Genomic DNA, 19,574 nt, shown 5'->3' on the forward strand with positions numbered 1-19,574 from the left:
TGTGGTTGTATGTCACAGATATACACATGGCATGAGGACCAGAAAAGGGTGTAAAGTGCCCTGGAGCTGAAGTTAGAAGGGGTTGTATTCCTCACTGCAGAGCCATAGTTCCAGCTTCTAACTGCCCAAATCTAAGTGGCAGGACACCCAGCTGAGCCAGGCAAATTAGTTACTGCATATTCCATCCAAATTGAGCTTCAATTTAGATCAGTGAATTTTTGTGTGTGTGTACCATACAGGTAAACGTGGAGAGAGAGAAAGGATGGGAAGAAAGATAAAAATACTCCAACATATGGGTAACCACGGAACTGACAGATGGGGACCATTTTAGTCCAAGAAAGGCAGATTAAGAAAGAGAAAGGTGTTTGAACCAAATTCACAGATGTGGTGAGATATTATGCTCTTACGGCTGCGTGTTAATACCATGAAACAATTTTCCTGTAATCCTCATTCCTGCAAAAGTTGAGAGAGAAAACCACCATCAGGCACAAGGCATGAAACAATGCTGCTTTGCCTACCACTCCTGAATGCAGCACTCCAGGAGGCTTATCTCAGTGTCATCCAAATTCTACCCCTCTCATCAGCTGAAAGACAATTCTGGAAATTCCCTCATCATTTCTTCCTAATAAAATGCAAGTGAGAGGGAGGCATGTACAAGTCCTAAGTGGACAGAGCTAAGGATGCTGGCTCCTATATATAAAATCAAAATCCCTATCAGAACCAATACATCAGGAAGGTAGGAGTGCATATTCATAATCTGCTCCATAGTCTAAGCAAAGGCAGCCCGTGGAGACCTCTTCCATGCTTCTAATGTCTGATTACCACCCCTTGGACCTCTGGCACAGAAACTGAGTAAATACATTTCTTAAAGTCATGTAATATTTTTGTCACTCAAAGAGATCCTACAGAGTGAGTTTGGCTCCTCACTTCATGAAAAGAGAAGGAGATCAAGAAATAAAGACTCCAGAGCCAGGCATGATGGCTGACACCCATAATTCTAACACTCAGGAGCTGAGGGGAGTGGATTGCTCAGAGCTAGTCTGGGCTATGAGTGAGACTGTCTCAAAGGAAGAGAGAGGGCAGGGGCACCAAACAGGATATCTAGGGTAGTGCTACAACCTTGAATTCAGTGTCAAGATATGTATTACAAGTCAATGGTTTTTCATTAACTATCTAATTTTTATTAGCTTTGTCATTTCATACCAGACAGACAGGAAATAGAAAGTTGATCTAAGACGGTATGAGAAGCAGAGCTGCTCATCTTTCTGTGGGTATCCTAACCCACACAATCTTTCATTATGCCATATTTCTTCTCTTTTCATTAATTAATTTGCTTCTTTGTATTCTGATCAGAGCTTCCCCTCCCTCCTCTCCTCCCAGTCACTCTTGCTTGCCTCCTCTCCCCCGATGTCCCTTTCCTTTTTCCTCAGAGAAAGGGAAACCTCCAATGGATATCAACCAGCCTTGGTATATCAATTTGTAGTAGAACTGGGCACATCTTCTACAGAGGCTACACAAGGCTGTCCAGTTAGGGGAAAGGGATCCAAAAGAAAGTAACAGATTTAGAGGTAGTCCCTGTTCTCAAATGGAGCCTGAAATGCCCTTCTCCTACAGCCAAGCACGACTCCTAGTGGAAGGAGGGGGACATCAACCAACTCACAAAACCTTCAACACAAAATCTGCCTTGCCTACAGGATGTGCAGGGATAAAGAAGGAGCAGAGATTGAGGACATGCCTAGTCAATGATTGGCCCAACTTGGAACAAATCCTAGGTAAGATAGGCAATCCCTGACACTATAAATGATACTTAACTCTGCTGTGCTTACAGACAGGAGCCTAGCATAACGATCTTCTGAGAGGATTCATCCACTAATGCATGGAAACAGATTCAGAGACATACAACCACATATCAGGTGGTGCTTGGGTAGTCTTGTGGAAAACTGAGGGATAGGCTTGAGTGAACCAGATGGGTCAAGTAAACCGCAAGAAGACCTACAGAGTCAACTAACCTGGGCCCATGGGGGCTCACATAGACTGGACCACCAAATAAATGAATAAACAAACAAACAAACAAACAAACAGACTAGAAAAGAAAAATAACAACAAAAAAGAAATGTCATTTGGTTAACTGACAAAAGAACATTTTCAGATCCCAGAAATAATCTATCTTGTGGAGGATATTGCTTGAATCATGTCTTCCTCCTGGGAGCATACCGATGACAGCCAAAAGTTTCCAAGCAGAACTTTAGTGCTGTGGCTTGCATGTAGAAATATTTATCACAGACCTTGAACACTCAGCCCTAAAGGGAATGGATCCAGCCAATCCCTCCCTTCAGAGCTCAGGGTTACGTATAAAAGAGCAGTCACAAGGACTGTAATATAAAATCTAGGAGATGGAGGCCACCACCAGAACAAGGCCTTCTATGTCAGTATGATCAAACCTCTTATCAGCTCAGAAAGACTGGGGCAGCAAGCACAAGGCCTGCAGAGGTCTACACCAGGACTACTGCATTTATATTATGGGTTCCGGTGTTTGTATGGGATGCCTAAGTGTGCAGACTAGGGTTTCTCTGTTTTTGTTTTTTTTGTTTTGTTTTGTTTTATTTTGTTTTTTATGCCTTCTCTTGGGATCTTGCCTTTGTTTGTTTATGCTGTCCAATTCTGATGAGTTGGTTTTTGTTTCATCTTTTTATACTTTATTTTATAATATTTTGTTTTATTTTTACCTAAGGTGGACCAGGAAGAGGGTAGATTCAGATCAGAAGGGGGTAGAGGAAGAGATGGGAGTAGTAGAGAGAGGGGAAACAGTAATAGACTGGGCATGTGGAGCATACCTTTAATCCCAGCACTGGGGAAGCAGAGGAAACTAAACTCTAAATTCAAGGTCAGCCTGCTTTATATAGTGAGTTCCAAGCCAGGGAAACCACATGGTGAACACTCATCTCAAAATTACAAACAAAGCAAAATAAAACAAACCAATCTACATTGATACAAGTTTAAAAATAATCTTTAAAAAAAAACTTTATTATTTTTTATGTGTATGGATATTTGGCCTGTACGTATGTCTGTGGACCACATGTATGCCTGGTACCTGAGATGGCCAGAAGAGGGCATTATGGGATCCCCCTGGAATTCAAATTAAAGATGGTTGTGAACTGCTCTGTGGGTGCTAGGAACCAATCCTGAGTCTTCTGCAAATGCATGAGGTACTATTAACCACTAAGCCATCACTCTAGCTTAAAAAAAAAAAACCCAAAAAAACAAAAAATAAAAACAAAACAAAAAATGTATTTTGAAATCAAATATTAAATACATCACGTAAGATCTGAACCCAGATTTTTAGGAAAAGCCCATTATGAACCATGTGTGTGCACCCTGTGTTCTGGGATAACCTATGTGATCTCTTGATACTAGTAGATCTCAGGAAATCAGGAGTACAAGCGATTTACAGCCTGTCAGAACCTGGACTTCAGTTCCCGCAAAGCATCTCAAGAGTCAGCTGAGTCTCTTTCAATCAGTGGTTCTTAACATGTGGATTGACACACCTTTGGGGGTCATAAACCAGATAGATATCTACCTTATAATTTATAACAGTAGCAAAGTTACAGTTATTGAGTAGCAATGAAAATAAATGTTATGGTTGGCAGTTGCCACCACGTGAACAACTGTATTAAAGGTTCAGAGCATTGAGAACGTTGAGAACCACTGCCTTAAATGTTTTATTTCATTTAAAAACAAAAACAAAACCAAACCTTAGAAAACACCTTATTATGATAAAAAAATGTCTGTTAAATGCACTACATAATCACTAGAAATAATTTTCTTACTTAAAAACAAACAACGAAAATCTTCCAAGTCAATATTGGTCAATGGTCATAAAACATTTGTATAAAAAGAAAACTACCTCCCTCTCCCAAATAAGATTTCCCCTAAGTGGAGGAGGAGGAGGAGGAAGAGGAGGAGGAGGAGGAGGAGGAGGAGGAGGAGAGAGAGAGAGAGAGAGAGAGAGGAGGATGAGGAGAAGCATGAAGAGGAAAGGAAAGAAGGAGGGAAGAAAGAAAACAAGAAAATAAAATGAAACCATCAGACGAATGATAGCAATAGCCATTTAATTCATGCCACAAAATCTCATTTTCATTCTGGTCTTCCCCTCAAAACGCCGAATAACATACTAACTATATCTCCAATGGAATGTAGTGGGCCTTAGACCTTAATGAACACATCATATTAAGGGTTATTTGTCATTAAAAATTAGCAATCTAGTATATCATTCAACACATAGGAAGTTTAGTAAGAAAGAACTCTTATAAATCAGTGGCAGGTTCAAGACCTATTTGGATTCAGAAACTAAAAACCAAGTGTCTGTAGTAGAAAACTGAATGTCCTATCTGAGAGAGTCATGACTGTCCAGGGAGTGGTTACCTTATGTGTTATTAGCATCATGCATCCTTCAGACATCCCATTTCTTGGCTCAGGACTTTTCTAATTTCCAACAGATTTCTATCTATATGTATGTAGATGAGGTGACAAATAGCTGTCTGAATTAGTAATTTCTAAAAGACCGCCCTGGAAGGGGACATTCTGCAGAAACAGAACCAAGTCCTTTGTCGTGACAATAGGAAGACACCCATACCTGTCTCCTCAGATCTCTTGTTTTCTTGGTCATCTTGTCAATCGCAATGTTGAGAGGGTCTCCTTTCTCTTTCCTTCCAGTCTATTAAGAAAAGAAAAAATCATTTCCAGTTTATAAAATTCAGTATCAGGACCATTAAAAGTTTAAAATAATTCAGAAAAATACTTAAGTTGCAAAGTCCAACCAATTAAAAAATGAAACAAAACATTTGTTTAAGTATTCTATGAATATGGCTTGGTCATTAAGGTCATTTTTTCTCTGAAGTATAAATTAACATTGAAACAGTCAGTAGGTTTTCAGGATAGCTATATCCATGTTCAATTCTCTGTAAACCCATTTTCTTCTTCTCCTGCCATTGATGAATAAAGTACATAACACAATACTTGTCTTGCTTTTGATTTCAAAGATGAATATAACAGGATTCTCAGTTATATAAGCATGTTTATGATATAAAAGAAAAATGGGGTGTTTTTAAAGAAGAATTCACAGGGCTTGAGGAGATGACTCAGTGGATTAAGCACTAGATGTGGAACAGCCTAAGGACCAGATTTTGTCCCTTGAGAGCCTACATAAATGCCAGATTTGTGTAGCAACTCAACTGTAATTCCAGCACTTTAAAAACTGAAAAGGTAATTCCTTGGAACAAGATGGCTAGGAAGGCTAGTGCATCAGTTAGCTTTGGATTTAAGTGAGAGACCCTAAGTCAACAATTAAATGGGGAGAAATAGAGGAAAAACTCCTAATACAGACATGTGTAACCATACCTGTGCATACATATTATACACAAAAGAATATGCATGTATGCACAAACACCACACACACACACACAAGAAAAATTTAAACATAAATTCTCCAGTGTCAAAATTAAAATTTTTATGCCATTATTTCAAAGATCACTTTACAGGTTTTGTACTGAGACTAGGAGAAATTTTCTAGAAAGCTAAAAACTTCTAATTTCTGTTCTACAAAGCAGAAGGGACAACCATGGCCATAAGCAATGCACAGTTTGTGATCATGAGCAAAACTTTCTAACAAATAGTTGTAGAAGCAAAAGCACAGAGAATAAACAATACTTCAAATAATGATTCACTTAAAATTTCTCTAGTTTCATGTTTATTTTCCATTTCCCTGATGGCTATATAAAGACAAGACAAAACAAATGAAGAGAATCTGCAGTACTTTTATTTTTAAAACTTTGGAATTTTCACCATTGTGTGGATTTGGTGTGGATGGGGTTCCATTCTTTATGACTCTAGAGAGAATGTAGAGGTCAGAAGACTACATGAAGTCAGATGTCTTCTTCTTCCATGTGGATTTAGGAAATCAAACTCAGTTAACCAGGCTTGACAACAAGTACCTCTACCTGCTAAGCCATCTGGCCAGGCCTCTATTATTTTGTTTTGTTTTAACACTAGAAAGATTCACATGGATTCCAAGTTCTATGAACACTGCAGATGCACCATCTTCCACACAAGATACAATCATTTAAAAAACGTGTGAAAACTCTTACATCAACAAAGCTTCTGTCTAACACCCTATGAATTTATTTATTTGCATTCTTACGGGTAAGCCATCTCTTGTTCCCTATCCCATCTGTACAGAATCACACAAAGTTCCAGAATTAAGCATAAAATAAGTAAGACCCTACATGACATGTTCTGCTGAACAGATAATTTGTTGGGGGAAATATGTGACTGATTATTGGACACATAAGGGTCTCTTTTCATGAAAACCCTAGATACATGTAGCCTATCCAGACACATAGGCATCAGAATTGCAAACTGGGCTGAAAGCACTTTTTTTCTGAAACATGCTTAATTAAACCAGTTTTTCTAAACAAATATGTGATGCATAGCCCACAGGGGTTTCATTGAAACGTCAAAACTTGGGGCATATGTGTGTATATTTTTAGTTATTTAAAATTCTATAAATCCTTTCTTCTCTACTGTCTAAACTCACAAGCTGACTTTTTCAGATGTACACATTGAGGTCGTTAGTAGGAAGAGCTTAAAATAAAGAGACTAACATTTTACAACTTTGAAATATCAGCCCACAAATAGCTCCAAGAAAACAAAAGTAAATGTAGAAGAATGGAGTGGTCTAATCTTCCTGAAAAATAGAGAAACATGGTTGTATTAAGCATCCAGCATCCAGCCTTCCAATATTCAGGTGGACAATAGTTAATAGTCAGTAGAAACTCTTCTTCTGATTATTTTGCAAAGAAGATGTTTGCCAACAAGATTCAGGGTCTATTGGGGGAGGTCTGCACCACTGATGAAAGCCAGACTTCCCATTTCATCTTCATCAGTTAAAATACTAAAAACATACACAAAAAAGTAAAAGTCATAGTGTGGTGGTGCACATTATTAATACTAGACCTTGGGAGACAGAAGCAGGCATATTTCTGTAAATTTCAGGGCAGCGTGTTCTACACAGTGAAACCAAGTCATAAACATAAACAATCAAATACATACATATATTCATACATACATAAATACATACATACATGTTATGAGCTAGGCTTAAACTGTGGTTAGGATACGGGAGCGAATAGCTACCAGTTAAAGATGAGGGTTGGGGATGTCCAGAGATGCCATAATTGGTAGAACATTTGCTTGGCAAATGTGAGGAGCTAAGTTAAAATTCCCAGAACTAAAGTAAAGCTGGCTGTCGAAGAACACACATTTATAATCCCAGAACCCCTACAAAGACACGTGAGGCAGAGACAGAAGAATCTCTGCAAGATAACAGACCAGTTAATCTGACATATGCAACAGGAGATTAAAAAGAAGATACCGCAACAAATAAAGTGGACAGCAAGGACCAAAACCCTAGATTTTCCTTTGACTTCCACACACTGTGGTACACTAATGCCCACATTCATATTCATGAACACACACGTGCACACACACACACACTCCCACCACCACCTCCACCACCACTAATACAACCACAATCCTCCAAATCATCAAAAAGTAATAATTTTAAATAATAAAATGAATTAAGATAGTTTAGCTACAGGGAATAATTAGTGAACAAGAGCAAAAATAATCAGTGAACTGAGCTCCCCTTATTCTGCCAATTACATATCTTCACCCTCTTTTCACCAATGAGGAAAATGGCAATGGAGAATGTCATGAGACTAGGGTCAGGAACTGAAGCACTGGGCTATAGTTCCAAAGACTAAGGAGTCCTCAAAGAACTCACTAATCAGCATAAATGGTTTATTATGCTCTTCTAAACAGCAAAATAAAAGCAGAAAAAGAATCCAGGTAAAACAAAATATAAATAAAATTTAAATTAAGGCAAGTAAGACAAAGCATGGATTAGGAGAGGACCATTGAAGCAAGCTCTGCATCCAATAATATTAAATTTGACAGAGCATGATTTAGGATAGGGTCACTGAAGCAAGCCCTACATCGGATATTACGTACTTTAAAAATTAAGGGAAACAGCAACCTGCCTGCAAAATATACCCACGAGTACACCAGAGGCACAAATGTTACAGGAGCAACCAACCACTTTCTTCTGGATTGAAAGTGGGTTCCATGAGATGCCATCCATGCACAATACTCTCAATGAGGCCAAGAATCGGAAATGGTGATGGTCATGTTTCCTACAGGAAAACCTACTAATATTATTTTGCTAAATAAACATAGGAAAAAATGACTTCCTGTGGGGAAAAATATGGGGAAATATTGGGAATATCATTCAGTGGGTAGAGTGATTGCCTAGCAGGTAGGAGTTCCCAGGATCTATTTGGAACCCTGCAGAAATGAAGTGCAGCACACTTATCTATAATACCATACTTAGGAGTTAGGGCAGGAAGAGCAGAAGTTCAAGGTTATTTTTCAGAGCATGATAATTTCAAAGCAATTCTGGGGGAGATATTCTTTCAATGAAAATTCAAGTATGTTTTCATAATTAAAAATAAAAATAAAGATATATCATTATCTTAAATTCTGTTTCCGCTTGATGTTACAAGCTGGATGCAGTACCTCTTAATATTCTCATCTTACATGTTATTCTTTCTACAAGCAAAGGAAGTATATGTTTCTCAATAACATGAATATCACATGTTTGTGAAGCAGGGTCATTGGGGGAGCCACATTAGTAGGGAAAGTAGTTCCCTCTTCTCAAAAAGACTCTCTCTCTCTCTCTCTCTCTCTCTCTCTCTCTCTCTCTCTCTTTGAGATGGCTAATCTTAAATTTTTATTAAATATTTTCTTTATATACATTTCAAATGCTATCCCAAAAGTTCCCTATGCCCTCCTACCCCCCGTGCCCTGCTCCCCTACCCAACCACTCTCAATTCTTGGCCCTGGCGTTCCCCTGTACTGAGGCATATATGCAATACCAAGAGGCCTCTCTTCCTAGTGATGGTCGACTAGGCCATCCTCTGCTACATATGCAGCTAGAGACACAAGTTCTGGGGGTACTGGTTAGTTCATATTGTTGTTCCACCTATAGGGTTACAGACCCCTTCGGCTCTTGTGTACTTTCTCTAGCTACTATATTGGGGTCCCTGTGTTCCATCCAATAGATGACTGTGAGCATCCACTTCTGTATTTGCCAGGCACTGGCATAGCCTCATATGAGACAGCTATACCAGGGTCCCTTCAGCAAAATCTTGCTGGTATATGCAATGGTGTCTGCGTTTGGTGGCTGATTATGGAATGGATCCCCAGGTGGGGTAGTCTCTGGATAGTCCATCCTTTTGTCTTAGCTCCAAACTTTGTCTCTGTAACTCCTTTCACGGGTATTTTGTTCCCTACTCTAAGGAGGAATGAAGTATCCACCCATTGGTCTTCCCTCTTCTTGATTTTCTTGTGTTTTGCAAATTGTATCTTGGGCTAATATCCACTTATCAGTGAGTGCATATCTAATGACTTCTTTTGTGATTGGGTTACCTCACTAAGGATAATATACTCCAGATACATACATTTGTCCAAGAACTAACTAACTAACTAACTAACTAACTAACTAACTAACTAACTAAATAAATAAATAAATAAATGAACTATAAGGATCAAAAATACAAGTCAAAAAGACTCTCTTACGTATGGTTATACTAGAACATGAGGCTATTGATGTGGGCAAAAGTCTGAAGGGTGAGATCCTTGAGACAGCAAGCAGGTATGCTGTAAAGTCCCCAAACATAAGACAGGGTTAGAGGATGTTAGCTAGGTGTAAGCTCTGAGTTAGATGAGAAAAGGGAGAGAAGCAGCACTTTGGCAGACAGAGACAAAGGACAAGACAACTCTGAGAGGGCAATGAATAGAACTAGCCAGCCTGTTCTGCATGAAAGAAAAGGGGAGCACTCTGATCAGTGGACAGGGTTTACTTTTAAGAGGGCTTCCTTCCCATGTGAATACTGCTGACTATATTTTAAACTTCTCTGCAAACGCAGAGAAGTTTAGCAACATTGGTATTCCATGCCATTCTTGTCAAGATTCTGTTCATGTAATATTTTCAATTCTGGATCTCTTTAACTTTCAAGTCCTTAGCTGAAGGCAATCCAGAAATGAAGGTGGCATGGAATGCGTAAAGTAAAAATCTAACAGAAAATCACTAGCTCCCTTTTTAGTTATGTGTGTATGACAGGAGGGGAGTAGGGAAGTGTGCCGTTGAGTGTATGTGCCTGTAGAGGTCAGAAGAGGGCGTCAGATCCTAGGGAACAGAAGTTGTAGGTATTTGTGAACCACCCAAACAATACAGTTGTGGAGAACCAAAGCTGGTTCCTCTGGAGACATTGTAAATACTCTTGCCTTCTGAAAAACCTCCTCAGTTCCAAAAATGGAGTTTTAAAGCAAGTGCTAGAGTTTTGGAAATCTGAGTCACTGACCAGGATGGTAAATTAACTGGCTCTCTGTAAGCTTAGATTTCTTGAAAGAAAGTTTGTATGTAGGAACTGGTCGCTGTCTGTCAATGCTAAGATTTACACAGCAAATGGGAGCTTTCAAGCTTGGCCTGGAGCAAGTTATATGCCTATGATCCCAAATGCTTTGGAAGGAGTCTCTATGACACTACTGTGTTATGCTCCCATCAAACAGATAGACAGACTAATGTGACAAAGTTGCCTCCTAATCATACCAGGGAACTGTGACTAGTTGTGATCATAAATTATTGATATGCTTTACTTCTTATGTCTGTTTTAAGTACAATATATAGTATAATGTATTCCCTGTCTTCTTAATAGATAAGCTGAATAATCAATCATGATGTCAATGTAATTACAACAATAAAAAGTTTTAACTGTGTTTGGAGTAGCTAGGTGAGTATATTGGACATAAACTAAATAAGTAATTTGAAAATTTGATTTACAAACTGGAGGCCAGACTTAGGGTAGTGTGTGGATATAATTCCAACACTGAGGAGGGGCAAGCAATGAGAAGATCAAAGTCTTCAACTACATACTGAGCTTCCCAACAGGCTGAACTACATGAGGTCCTGTTTCAAAAGTAAATAAAGCTCTGTGATTATAAAGTTCCATGTGTTTCTCTTCAATTGCTATTAATAAATCATGAGTTTGGGGTGTTATTCCCTTTAATCTTCTGCCCTTTATTCTTGGACCTGTTGCCAATTATCTTCATCTTAGACACATTTTTGTTATTAGAATATAGTATGCTTTCCTGTGTTTGTGTGTTTGCATATGTGGGGGTGCATGTGTATGGAGGCCAGAGGCTATCATTAGATATCTCCTTTCACTAAAAACAGATCTTGCCAATATGGCTAGTTTGGCTAAGCAAGAATGCCCTAGGGATCTGACCTTTGCCTCGTGAGTGCTGGAATTACAAGTTGGACTTTTATGTCTAACCTAATATTCACTTGGGTGTTAAGGATTTGAACTCTGGTCCTCCAACTCTGGTCAACCAACTCACTAGTCCATCTCCTTTATATTTACTGGCAGTAGGGTATTGTTTATTAAGTGTCATTATTTTAAAAAAGACAATACTCCAAGTACTCGCCCACACTGCTGTGGGCACCTATCTTAGTGCCCATCTGTTGTGCTAGGGCAGAATTTGTTTACAGAACTCTATTTGTTTTAGACTTAGAATGTTATTTTACCAACATGTCCAGGGTGAATCCATGGCTTGAATTGACAAGAGCCAAGAGAATACATTTATTTCGTTTGGGTTTTCAGAGGACATCTTTATTCTCTTAGAATTTGGCTGCCAGTCCCAGTCCAGTTTGCCAAAATATGAGATGTTCAGGAGAACTTCAGAATTCTAGTTTCATTCTAAGCAGAATTATCGTGCCACTCACTGGAGTTTGGTGACTTTACAGTTAGACTTCAGGTAAAGTATAAGGCTTTATGTCAATGATTGGTTTTTATCATACTACTTTTTGCCTCTTTGCAAACTAAAGGTCACTTGACTCTGGGCAAAGATCTTCTCTCAGGATGACACTGTAGAGCACCTGGTTAGAATATTTGTCTATTATGCACAACTCCCCATGTGGGGTACCCAGCACTGAATAAGCCATATTCCATGGTATACAACTTTCATTCTAGCATTCAAGAGTAGGAGACAAGAGGACTAGATGTTCAAGGTCATTCTCAGTTATAGATCAACTGTGAGAGCAGCCTGAGCTGTCTGAGCCCCTGTTCACAAAATAATGATTGTTATTATTATTAAAATTCTCTGAGTAGATTAGATGGACGATATATACATCCTTATTGAATATCCTGAAGATGTATGTAATATATGCACATTGTCATTGTAAATGATGCAGAACATTTACTGATACTAACCTCATGACTTATGTAGCCCGCTGTTAAGAAATATTAACTTTCAAATCTCTAAAAATTAGTACTTCTGTCAAGGGCATTCTCAATACAGTTTGCCTTCTCACCTGATATGGTTTATTGAATACAGGTAGTATCCAATGGGAAGGGAATGAATGAAAAGATAATGAAATGAAAGGAGGAGATTAATTCATACAAGTCCTCTGAACACAGATCTACCATGAACAATGCCCATCAGAGCCACAGACTCACAGCAGCCATGTATGGAGGGCACAGTATAAATATGCCCAGCATGGCTGCAGGAATATAGATATCTATTCATTATTTCCCTCAAAAAGACCCGAAAACTGAACTGAATATATAAGGAATATTCAAAATACTGTGTAGCTGTGATTCTTACAGAGTGGATGTATTAGGGGTAAATCAAATGCCCAGTCTTCAAATTGTTGTCATTTGAAAAAAATAAAAGTCCAAATCATTGAAATGGCAGGCAGCAAAAATGTGCCCTGCATTCTAACCTGCAACACATTTTGCTGTCATTTAAACCTATGATTTAGACAACAGGAGGGAGGAGAAAAAATTATCTATTGATCCAGCATATCATATCATATTTGGAAGGTTGCCCGCCTACCCTCAAAGCCCACATATAGAAATCATATCATTATTACAAATAGCACCATTATTTATAGAACCTTGAGTGTTTCATAATACCTTTATGCTGTGTATAAATCATTGTCTGAACATGTGGACCTTTCTAAATATTTCCTTTTCACTAGCTAAGAACATTTGTCTTGAAAAGAAAGATGCGGTATCTCTTAAGAATGGATTTAAGTTCAGAAAAGGCAACAAAGAAAATCCATCATCTGACCACATCACCTACATCCCAGCTTTCCGAGATCCTGGAGTGTTAGTTGGTGGGGGAGTAAGAGATAAAGGTGCAAAGAGGAACAATGATCTATCTTCTGACTGTCTCTGAAAGACTGTCTCTGACAGTCAATGGTCCAAGACTCATAAACACATAATATATGGTTATCAAAGAAGCTTCTTGGTAAGACCCTCAAGTCCTGCTTATTAGTACAGACAATCCTCAACTTATGAGAAAACTGATAAATAGTACTGATTAATCCACTATAACTTGGAGGCATTGCAAGTAAACAATACATTTGATACACTGATTGTTTTAGCTTTGTGTTATGTGAAGTAAGGACCAATATCATGATCACATGACAGAGAACTGTGGCTCGTCCCCATTGCCCAGCATGGTAAGAATGCCAAACCAATTAAGACAGCCTTTCAGAGGACTAAATAAAAAATGCAAAGCACAATTTCTACTTAACATATATCACTTTCACACCATAGTAATGTTTAACGATCACAAATCCAACCATATGAAGTCCAGGACATCTGTATTATAATGTCATTCCATACACAAATCAAATGATGTACACAGGAGATGGATTGTGAGTTCCCATTGTCCTATATATGATCTGACACAAATAGCACTCTGTTATTTTTTTCCTCCTGAGTGACAACCAAGGATTCATAACTAATGGGCGAAGTTGTAACACTCAAACCTGTGAGAATGAGCCACAGTTTTGTATACTGGTGGCAGAACCAATAGGAAAAGGGGGTTTTATTTTAAGATTGAGATATTGGAAGCAGATAACCCTTTAAGTGGTTGTATGATGACAGAGACAAGCAACATAGAAAAAAGATGAGTGGCTGGGAGGAAAGTTGAGAAAAGCTCAACAGCTCCTCTTGAGGTGTCTTCCTACATTCAGCCAGCACACAAAGGTTGACATCACCTGAGTGCACTCTTTAATTAGGTATTGCATTAAATAATGGAGAAATGAATATTTTTAGACTGTATTATTTAATAAGTTTCTATGTGACTGCAGAAGAGAAGCCAAGCTTTTTGTAGGTCAAGAGGGCCTGGGCTTCTCCTCAAGGAATCAACAGGAAACTCATAAGTACTTAGGAACTACTCTGGTGTCGCTAGAAAGATGGATGTCTTCAACAGGCACCTGGGTATAGGAAATAGGTAGGAAAAGCATTAATAGGTGTTTTGAAAAATATGGAATCCTAAAAATAAATTTCACTACTTCACAAGTTATTGCTCAAAGCCATAGGAAGTATAGGATTCGCACCTGTGCAGTGTTTCAATTTATGCGCCTTGATTTATTTTATCAACCCAGGTGTCATCATCACTGATAAATTGCCAGGCAACTCTCCATAAAAGATATTTCTCATTGGGTCACCCTCCCTAAAATTTTGGTGATTGCTAAAAGCCTGAGTTAATTAACTATATATTCCTTCTAAGCCTGCAAGACAGTGTGAATGAAGCAAACTGTTAAAAGATGCCATTTTATCTTCACAACTGAGATGAAAGCAGTCAAGGCCAAGTACAGACTCCCATTGATTTATGCTCTCTCTCTTCCCCCTCTCTCTTTCACACACACACACACACACACACACACACACACACACACACACCAAATGATTAACAGTTCAATGAAATTTAAAGTTTCATTTCATTTTTAAGTGCATTTCCCTATGTCATTTAGCTATAGTTAAAGCTTTTTTTTTATCTTCCTTTTTTAAGAATATTTTTTATTATTACGTATTTTCCTCAATTACATTTAGAATGCTATCCCAAAAGTCCCCCATACCCTCCCCCACCCCACTTCCCTACCCACCCATTCCCATTTTTTGGCCCTGGCATTCCCCTGTACTGGGGCATATAAAGTTTGCGTGTCCAATGGGCCTCTCTTTCCAGTGATGGCCAACTAGGCCATCTTTTGATACATATGCAGCTAGAGACAAGAGCTCCAGGGTACTGGTTAGTTCATAATGTTGTTGCACCTACAGGGTTGCAGATCTCTTTAGCTCCTTGGATACTTTCTCTAGGGAATTTGGCATTTTATACCTTAAAAATATATACATACACACACACACACACACACACACACACACACACACAAGCCAATAACTGAATCCACATTGGTGGGACTTCACAGGAAAGATAGAAATGTTCAGGCTTATTTCATGGAGGAGAGACTTATGTGGAGACCTTAGCCTTGGCTTTCCTAAACCACATTTACAGACATATTAGGAGCCAGTTTACACATCAACTCCGTCATCACCCTATCCTACCCTCTCAGTTCATGGACAATCAGCCTCCTCTGCATACCTACAGCTACTTCTGCTATTTAGTTTGTGTTTATAAAATTTGTCACCTAACCAACCATTATACATTGTGAAAAACTCCCCATTTTGTTCATTGAATTTCAGGTTTCAAGATATGCGAAGCATGTAAGCTATATCATGAAGATCCTGTGCTGTCACTTTCTAATTAGAAACTCTTTCTAAAGGGAACCTATGCTTACAACTATAAACCTCATCAAGAGCCCAAATACTGGAGATCACAGGCTTTAGAAGAAAACCTGCTAAGCTTATTTTGCTGGATGAGTATGGTGTCAAACTATCTTCTCGATATTAGGTTTTATACCCAAAGAGTAGTGCTGATCTCACGCAGCCTCTGTCGGAGGAGCTTCTTTTAGCAGTGGGCAGTGTTTATTACAGAGACTCACGATTTGTATAAATGTGGAGAATATGTGATTGTGGGTTGCTTGACCTTAAATAGGACATCTATTTCATGCCTGATGAAGACTCTGTAAACACTGCAAAAGAGTGGGTGGGAAGAATATAAGAGCCAGAGGGATGGGGATGTGTGCTACCAACCAGTATGGCACTGCTCACTGCAGCTGTGGTTACCTGTGCAGGAGCAGCGTGGGCTGCCACCGCCCTTTCATTATGCATGAGAGAGGTGCCACTCCTCACCGAGTGTTTATGGCTTAGAGGAGAAGGAGAAGACAAAGGAGAAGAGGAGGAAGAGGAAGAGCAGGAGGAGGCAAAGGACAAGAAGAAAAAAGTAGAAAAAGAGGAGGAGGAGGAGGAAGAAGAGGAGGAGGAGGAGAGGAGGAGGAGGAGAAAGAGAAAGTAGAAGAATTGAAAGTAAGTTTCTATTAAAAAGGAGGTAGACAAGAAGTGGTAATGGGGCCTGAAATTTTGCTACATTCAGTAAATATGGACATATTAATTTACATAGACATATATACCATATATCATATATATGTGAATGTATTATGAACATCTAAAAGAAAAGTAATAAAATGAAGAAGATACTGTACTGTGAAAAGAAAATTATCACAAAATACCCCTTTTCCAAAGAAGAGGCACAAGAGACCAATGACAGAAAAATATTCACTAGCTACAATGAACTCGGAAGCTTTTTACAGCATACCTTAATCAAAGAAGATGCTAAGAAAATTGGGAAGAGGTATAGATATGTATGCCTGAGTATAAAATGGACATCGGCAACTTAATCAGTATTCTAGACATTAAATATGATTGTAGGATACAGACTTGGTGTTGTGGACATTGGCTACTCTCATGCAAAAGTGTAATTAAGGACTAACTATGTTTCCTCCAATATTGGCATAATACTGTTTCTACCTCCCACTCTGTCAGCTTTGTGTTCATTCTCTTTCTTCTCCGCTCAACATTTATTCTCCAAATAAAGAAGGAAATTCTTCCGAAACCAAGTGTTGTGTGCATGCATGAGATGCATATACTACTGGAGGGTACAAAGGCAAGTGAACGGCATTCATCAAAATGGTCAGATGTGAAAGCAAGTAAGCATGAAGATATTGAGCACCAAATGAAATTGATTTGATGCAATGGTGCTTTTTAAGAGCCTTGAATGAGGCAAGGATTTAAGACTCACTAAAGAATACCCATGGCCACCAATAAAACAAAGTAAGTGTTTCTTGAAGAGTAGATTATATACAAAGCACAGGAGTGGCTGGTTTTTTCTGAATGCCTTGGGAATCTCAATCATATCTCCATGTGAATGCCAGAACTCTGCCTGAACAATGGCTGTGGTCCCATTGAACTTGTCTTTCCTTTACCAAAGATTTGTTAGTATCACCTCCTTTGGTCCTTTCTGGCCCTGTCTATTTGTTTCACAGACTTCTCCCCATCCTCATTCCAGTCCAAGCATCCATTGCTGCTTGAGTAAGGACTGTACAAGTGCAAAGCATGCATCACATTATCACTAGGAAAGAACAAAGCAATGTTTTTGATTTAGTTACCAGGAAAGCCTAAAAAACTACATATCCATGCCAACTATTTGCAAACTTGCAAGCCTCTGTCTAGAGCCACTGTGCGCTGTCATTAGCTGGCCCGAGGTCCAAACTCTTCCTCAATGTCTTAAGGCCACCCAAAAGTCAGACATGCAGCTCTGGTTGCTTCCCGACTCCAGCACTATCACAGCAGACTTTTATAAGGAGTCATCACAGAGCCCTGTAAGTACACCAGTGAGTCCAGGTCTCAATGAAAATGTTTAGAGTCTGGAACCGTGATAGAACCATCTCTTGGGCCACTTCCTCCCCCCTGGAACCAATGAAAACTTTATGAGGCGAACTGCATTTTTTTTTTAAGCACCACAGTTCAAAACTAAACTAAGCACCCTGGAACACATGTCTCACATCGTCCCAAATATTTCTCACTATGTGGCTCCCATAAACACCATCTGCTATGTTAATTTGTAAAGAATTACAAGGTTCTTAAAATTACACTTTGCTCTCTGTAGCGTATACTGTGTCTATTAAGGGGGAGATGTGAGAACGCACATAGCATCTAAGCAGACACTGGGGTCTTTTCCTCCCTATGCTGAAATCTTAGTAAAAGTTTCTAGATCTGCATGGAATTTCAAGAAATGTGTGTATAGGGGATAGAGTGATGGTTCAGTGGCTAAGAGTATGTACTGATATTACAGAAGATTTGATTTTGTTTCCCAGCACTTAAAAAGCCGGGCAGCTGACAACTACCTATTTACTCCAGCTCCAGGAAGGTCCAACACTCTTCTGAACTCTTCAGACACTGCACACACACACACACACACACACACACACACACACACACACACTCACAAACATATATACACACAATCAAAAATACAATAAATCTTAGAAAAACAGATGTGTGTCATACATCAGTACTCTGTCTAGTTTTGTTACAGTGGAAAAAAATCAATTAAAACTAAAAAACACACAGAGCAAAACCTGTGCCCAGATGGAAATGGGTGGGTAGGGAAGTGGGGAAGAAGGTATGGGGGACTTTTGGGATAGCATTCTAAATGTAATTGAGGAAAATACATAATAATAAAAAATATTAAAAAAAAAAGAAATGTGTGCCCACCTTGCACTTCTCAGATCTTCATGGCAATGTAGTCTTCTGCTATAAATCAAAAAGGAAACACAACTAGAGGAAACTCTTGGGAGAGCTTTAGTTCTCAGTGGCTCCTAAGCTCGAAGCTTCTCTCTGAGCCTGATAGGTACCTGATAGTGTGTCCCAGCGCTTTAACCTTTTGTAGTCCCTAAACCTATCAAACAGAATTCCACTGCCCAACACACCACCTGAAAAAGGCAGAGCTCAGTGACTGTCCGGTAAAATAAATTCCATGGGAACTAAGATGCTAGGGTGTTGTTGCTCGGTAAATGGTGTAAGAATTATCTTATGACTCTAGCCAAAGGATTCATGAGACTAAAAATTTTATCTGCCTTTTTATTTACTGAAAACATTTATCTAAACTGTGCCGGTATGATACACGAATACTGAGTGTGTGTATGGGTGTGTGGGTATGGGTTTGTGTGTGTATGTGTGTGTGTGTGTGTGTGTGTGTGTGGTGTGTCTGTGTGTGTGGTGTGTGTGTGTGGTATGTATGCGTGCATGCACCAGTGAGCTCATCTGCAATGATGTGAGCAGAGGTCAGAGGATTAAATAAAGCAGCCAATGGTTCGGTGAAGAGAAGTACTTTCTAAATAAGCCTAATATCCTGAGTTCAGTCCCCAGGATACAGGGAGAAGAAGAGAACCAACTCTATGAAGCTGTCTTACATCTGCCACGTGCACCATACGATCGCTGTTGCAAATACAGATGTCTAGTCCAATTTCTAAGAAATTCAGTTCTAGTGTCCCTTGAGTAAGAATATTATTTCTCAGTTTTTGAATTTAAATTACTTGAGTTTGTTTTTACCAAGCCTGACAGCAAACTTTGCTCTTTGTGCATGCTAGGCAAGAGTTCTGCCACTAAATTACACTCTGAAGTTGTTTATAATTCTTAATTTTATTT

The 19,574-nt window shown here is 39.0% G+C and overlaps 1 protein-coding gene across 5 annotated transcripts in view; it reads right to left on the bottom strand.

Annotated features, from left to right (window-relative positions):
• Positions 1–19,574, bottom strand: part of Ctnna2 (catenin (cadherin associated protein), alpha 2) — a 1,098,179-nt gene that overhangs the window by 257,593 nt on the left and 821,012 nt on the right. For all 5 annotated transcript variants that reach the window (XM_011241195.3, NM_001355193.1, NM_009819.2 and 2 more), the window contains one exon: positions 4,634–4,714. In XM_011241195.3, the coding sequence (XP_011239497.1) occupies positions 4,634–4,714 (81 nt within the window). The remainder of the gene's footprint in view (positions 1–4,633; positions 4,715–19,574) is intronic.

The sequence above is a fragment of the Mus musculus genome, chromosome 6 (genome assembly GCF_000001635.26).
Source record: "Mus musculus strain C57BL/6J chromosome 6, GRCm38.p6 C57BL/6J".
Classification (NCBI taxonomy): domain Eukaryota; kingdom Metazoa; phylum Chordata; class Mammalia; order Rodentia; family Muridae; genus Mus; species Mus musculus.